At 38.2% G+C, this 6,000-nt stretch overlaps 1 protein-coding gene across 1 annotated transcript in view; it reads right to left on the bottom strand.

Moving 5' to 3' along the window:
* Positions 1–852: 852 nt before the first annotated feature.
* Positions 853–6,000, bottom strand: part of LOC6049704 (F-box/SPRY domain-containing protein 1) — a 29,388-nt gene continuing 24,240 nt past the window's right edge. The window contains exon 4 of the mRNA XM_001866388.2: positions 853–1,180. Within this exon, the coding sequence (XP_001866423.1) occupies positions 1,086–1,180 (95 nt within the window). The 3' untranslated portion in view covers positions 853–1,085. The remainder of the gene's footprint in view (positions 1,181–6,000) is intronic.

Genomic DNA, 6,000 nt, shown 5'->3' with positions numbered 1-6,000 from the left:
GATCATGGCCGTTCATGGTCACCCGCGACAGACACGGACGACGAAACAAAGAGAAACGCAAAAAGTAACTTTTTCAAAACTTTTTTTCGTAAAATCGCGATAACTTGTGATGTTTATAAGCAAACCCCTTATGTCTATATATCAAAATTTTTGTAATTGTCTGTTCTACAACTTTGTAGAACATTGTTACACTCTAAAAAATAACCCTGCAAAGTTAGAAAAACACGAAATTTTAAAATGAAAATTTTGTTCTAAATGAAAAATGACCCTTCTGACAATTCGAAAAGTACATTAAATTTCCCATAAAATGACATGTTCCAAAATTTTTACAGTCGAGTAACGGAAAATGGGAGAATTTTAAAACTTTTTAGTGTTTTTTCGATGAAAAATACGTTTTTGGAATTCTGAGTACGCCATCAAATCGGGCGTCTAATTTTACATAAAAGTCCCTTTGACACCAAATTTCTATCTCATCACCGTTTCAGGCTGCAAATTATTGAAAAACACCTCTTTTTTCGCATGTGCAAAAATGGAAGGGGTCGTACCGCCCCTCCGTCACGAGATATCAAAAAACGGACCTCGGATTCGTGATCAGGGACAAAAGTTACCCCTTAGGACAAAGTTTCACGCAAATCGAAGAGGGGTCGGGGCAACTTTTCCCGATTTCGTGTGAGTTGGTAGAGAATTACCCAATAATAATTCTGTAGTAATAATATCAGCCCGCACTGGTAAAAGAAGGATTGTGTTTGACTTACGTTATTTTCTTTGCCTTTCCACTCTGATATACCACCACATTTTTTTTGTATATATTAATAGTAATAGTTTTCAGAACTGTTTGTTTTTTCTTTTCTTGGGAGGGGAGGGCAACGAGAACGAATCGAAACACCGTTCGAGCAGAGATTAATTGGTGGACGCTGCTAAATAGTTTTGATAGTGTGTTGCAATAATTTTTTCCGTGTTTGTCTGAGAGTGTGGTTCGAAAAAGTGTCAATTGGACGCGGACGAAGATGTTTCGCCTCATATCTTCTTCTTCTTGACTTTTCACTTTTTTTTGGTATCCTACTTGACTAAGTACATTCTCGGTCTTATCCGTCCAACGGTGGACCAAGGTAAACCATCGAAATCTCCGTGTTGCCGTAAACGGCCGCCACCGTCGGGTAGAACACCTTGTCGGGTAAATCTGGGAAACAAATAAATAGGAAGGTACACCTTAATTTTTGATGATTTTAATTTACAACTAAAAAAATAAACAATTTGCATTTTTATAAGCATTTATTAAAAAAATAAATACATACTTCCTAGTTTTAGAAAATAAACTTAATTCTTGTTTTATATAGATTTTGAAATTAATGTAAAATATTCAAAATTCGAGAATAAATTTCTTTTGGTTGCTATTTTTGTATTGGCTCACTGTAATATTTGGCTTGAACAGTTGAATAGATACGATCCGTCCGTCCAAACCCCAAAGTAAAGAGGTGTAAACGACGATTCTAAACACTTCACATAGACGTCCTTGTTCCTATCAACTTTTCCTTTTCAATACCAAACGACTACAACTGAGCAATTCTCTACGAAATCGGCCGACTTTGTGATTTTTGTAACTTTTGTCCCTGATCACGAATCTGAGGTCCGTATTTTGATATCTCGGCACGGAGGGGCGGTGCGACCCCTTTCATTTTTGAACATGCGGAAAAAGAGGTGTTTTTCAATAATTTGCAGCCTGAAACGTTGATGAGTTAGAAATTTGGTGTCAAAGTGACTTTATGTAAAATTAGACGCCCGATTTGATGGCGTACTCAGAATTCCGAAAAAACGTATTTTCATCGAAAAAAAACAGATTAAAAAACTCTGCCATTTTCCGTTACTCAACTGTATAAAATTTTGGAACATGTAATTTTAAGGTAAATTTAATGTACTTTTCAAATCTACATTGACTTAGAAGGGTCATTTTTTCATTTAGAACAACATTTTTCATTTTAAAATTTCGTGTTTTTTCTAACTTTGCAGGGTTATTTTTTAGAGTGTAACAATGTTTTACAAAGTTGTAGAGCAGACAAATACAAAAATTTTGATGCATAGGCATAAGGAGTTTGCTTATAAACGTCACGAGTTATCGCGATTTTACGAAAAAAAAGTTTTGAAAAAGTTGGTCGTCGTTGATCATGGCCGTTCATCGTCACGCGCGACAGACACGAAAGACAAAACAAAGATAAACGCAAAAAGTAACTTTTTGCCTTCCTCACCTCACTGAGGCAAGGCTATAAAATCACTCGAAAAATGAACTTCTTAAATACACCTCCTAGATATACCTTCACGTATACCTATCGACTCAGAATTAAATTCTGAACAAATGTCTGTGGGGATGTGTGTAGACATGGTTTTTTTTCCACACGATTATCTCAGAACTGGCTGAACCGATTTTGGCCGGATCCGCCTTATTCTGTTCGTTTTGGGGTCCCCTAAGACCCTATTAAATTTTATTCTGTTTAGTGAAGTAATTTTAAAGTTATGCCATGAAAAAGTTTTTTGTAGATACAAAAAAGGGTGATTTTCAACATAACCTCAAATGGCCGGGTCTGCTGTTGCGGGTCGACGAGCGAATACAGCGTTGTCATTTTTTCTATATAAGAGATCTGTATTTCCATATGTAAAAGTCTGTAATTGGCAAGTATATTTTTTGCACCTTTATAGAGATTTACTAACTTTAAATGCAAACTAATGATTTTGAAGCATTATTTATTATAGTTTAATAACAATTCAGCTGAAAAAAAATAACAATATATTAATGACACTTATTTCACTTATTTCAAAATATTAAATTTCAAAAGTCTGTACCAAGGTTGAAAAAAAATCTCTTCGAGCGAATAATGATTGCCTGAAGAAAGGCCTTCTGAGTATGCTTTGATCTCGTTTTTCCTGACTGCCACTTGATCGCTGGGTGTGGCAGAGACGAATAAAAATTAGAATGATTGGGTTTAGTCATCAACTTGCTGCGATCAAGATCCAATCTTGCCCCTTTACTGCCAGCAGTCATGGGTTGTTACAATCATCGACATCACTCTTGACGAATGACAGCTAGTTGTGGCAATTTGAGACTAAAGATTAATCTCAGCAGTCTTATTCGTGGGGTGTAACAGGCAGCGATTAATCGCAAAATAAATCATAGTCGCCAGATTTTCAACACTGGTCTGTACTAAACATTTGGTTCAATATATCTGGCATCCTTGTGTGCGAGAAACGTCAAGTCGCAAGTTGTTTCGTTTCGGTTTTGTTGTGCTGCAATCCTTCCTCCTGAGGAGGCATTTCAACAATTCGAACCTATTTGAACGGTATTTTCGCGATTCTCAAGCCAAATCCGGTGGCTGTCCATCAGTAGTGCTAAGCGCTGGTGAACGGTCCCCGCGTTGGTGCTCCGGAACGGGTAAAACAGTGACGTTAAGGCGGCGGCGGCTCGCCAGGAAGAAACTTTTTTTGTGTGGACAGGGTACTGGACAAGTACAAAAAGTGCATTTGCGAGCAGGACCGGGTTCAGAAAAGCTGGAGATCGCTAAATGGTAAGAAGTTTTTTTGAGATTCAGAAGAATATTTCCTAAAAGGACTTGTTTGTTACAGGCCGGCAATTACAAGATTTGTCTGTTGAGCATTGCGTTGGCCAGAAAGCAGAACTACAAGGGCAGGTCGGAGCCTAAGTTGGCCGATGGAGAACTTGCAGTGCTGATGGAGAAGTTTCGCGAGGCGAAGAACCTACGCCAGCTGCACCTGGACTTGAACAAGCCGGAGAAAGAGGTGATCTCAGGTGGTCCTTAGATGACTCCAGACTAGCTGCTCCAGAACCAGTGCGAGTCCTGACTGGTGGTCCAGTTAACGCAGATTCAATTGGATATTGTGGAAATTGGGTCGTCGGATGTGGTGCTGACTACGGAGGAGCTGTGCCAAATCTCGACGTCCCTGTCCGTTACGGTTAGACCAACGGAAGAGGAGGATGTCCCAGCTGGAGATCTTCTCAGCCAGATTGACTTTGGCCGGTTGACCAACACGCGGCTCAAGCACGTCAGCCTGAACGACATCCACGATTGGGTCTGGCTGTAGGACTACTAGGGCAGATGCGGCACCTTGCAACGGTTAGACATGCACGCCTGCTGGCTGGACTGTTGGGCTGAAGTCTTTGCAGCTGTTCGCAGGCACCGGCGTTCCTGTTTTTGTAGCTGAGCTGCATACGGGTTGAGTGTGGATGCGATTGTCTGGCGGAGCGGGTCGGGAATCTGCGATATTTTAGGCTGAGGGCGTGAGACGTGACCAAGAGTATGTGGCAGCACCTGATTGTGGTGTGCCCGGCGTTGAGGCAGGTCCAGCTGTCCTGTTGGCGCTCTACCTCGGACTATCCCGATCCCGGGTGCTGTACGGGGCGTAAATCCAATAAAACGACTGTTGAAACCAAAAAAGGTATTCTAACTATGAATGAAAGTTCAAACTTAAAAAAAACAAACCCGTAAAACAGATGAAACTGTTCGCTAACGAACGAAAGACCCTAAATCTCCATACAAACTTTGGAGAAAACCCATTTGGCTCCGCCTTATTTCTTTTTAAATTCAAAGTGCACGTGTTTCTAGGGATTTTGTAATTTTTTTAGGTCATTGATATATTTCTGGGGTAATGATGTTGATCAAAATAATTGAACTCGATTATTGAGGGACAGACTGAACTGGTTTTGACCGAAGTCTCATTTAGACTGTCTTGAGGTTCCATAAGCCACTATATATAAATTATGATGTTTTATTAAGTACATTAAAAGTTATGCTAAAAAAACTATTTAGATTGAAGTCCCGAGGAATGTAAAGGAGTTGTTTTTCTAAGAAAACCCGTCATGTTATTCCTTCTTTAGACCTTTCCAGCTCTGATGATTACAGACCTGATAACTATATCAAAAGTTATAAGCCCTTAAGGTTTATTTATACACTTTTTGGACGAAAACGTTGTCCAGATCTACCATGAGACCCATCTTTTGATATGTATTCAAAAAAAACTTTACGAACGAGCCCGAAAAATTGTAGGTTTGACAACCCTAATAAAAGAAATGAGTGATGAAGTTTAATTTGCAAAACGTGTTAAAGATATATTTTGACTGAATGTAATTACTATATAAGTCAGGAAGGCACCATCCACCTAAAGGTGGATTAAGTAACGTTTTTAAATTTAATTCTGAGCCGATATGAATTCGTAAAGCTTGGAGGCTTATTTGAAAAGTTCATTTTTTGAGTGATTTTATAGACTTGCCAAAGTGAGGTGAGGAAGGCAAAAAGGCGATATTTTGGATTTTTTTCGAGTAAAATTTCTATTTTTCCAAAAAACACAGTTTTTCTTTAAAATCATCACTCGGTGGCAATATTTTTCCATACTTTTCTATGTTTCGAGCCATGCAGTTTTTTGTTCCCTTAAAACACATTGAAAAAAAAATCCAAAATTAAAAACAATTGATTTTTGAAATTGAACTCTAGTTAAAAATTGTAATTCAAAATGCGACGATCTGAAATTTACTCTCCGATCCGAAGATATAAATTTTTGAATATTAAATTTTTGTGAAAATTGCGAAACCCTATTTTTGAACCACCCTATTTGGGATAAGACCACCCTGATCGTCACTCAAAAATGCGGTTTTATTCATTTTGGCCAAAGAACTCTCATGCCAAGTTTGAGCCACATCGGAGACCTTTTGATCTGGATCCTGCTGGTTTGACGTGGATCACTGCTGAATGAGATTTTTTTACCTTTTCAAATGGTCGCACTGATTTTGAAATTTGGAAAATATTTTTACTCCACAGATTACAAAATTATACTAATGTTAACATTCAGATTTTTGTTAACACTCGGCAAACCTAATTTTTCCAGTTAGTTCAATCTGCAAAGTTTTTGGGCGATTTTCTAGGAATAATAATGTTGTCAAACTTTATCATGACTTCTACAGAAAGCTTTTATGTGTTTAAAATTGAAATTTTTTTTAGA

The sequence above is a fragment of the Culex quinquefasciatus genome, chromosome 2, assembly GCF_015732765.1.
Source record: "Culex quinquefasciatus strain JHB chromosome 2, VPISU_Cqui_1.0_pri_paternal, whole genome shotgun sequence".
Lineage (NCBI taxonomy): Eukaryota > Metazoa > Arthropoda > Insecta > Diptera > Culicidae > Culex > Culex quinquefasciatus.
The sequence above is the reverse complement of the archived record's forward strand: the minus strand, read 5'-3'. Positions and strand labels throughout refer to the sequence as shown.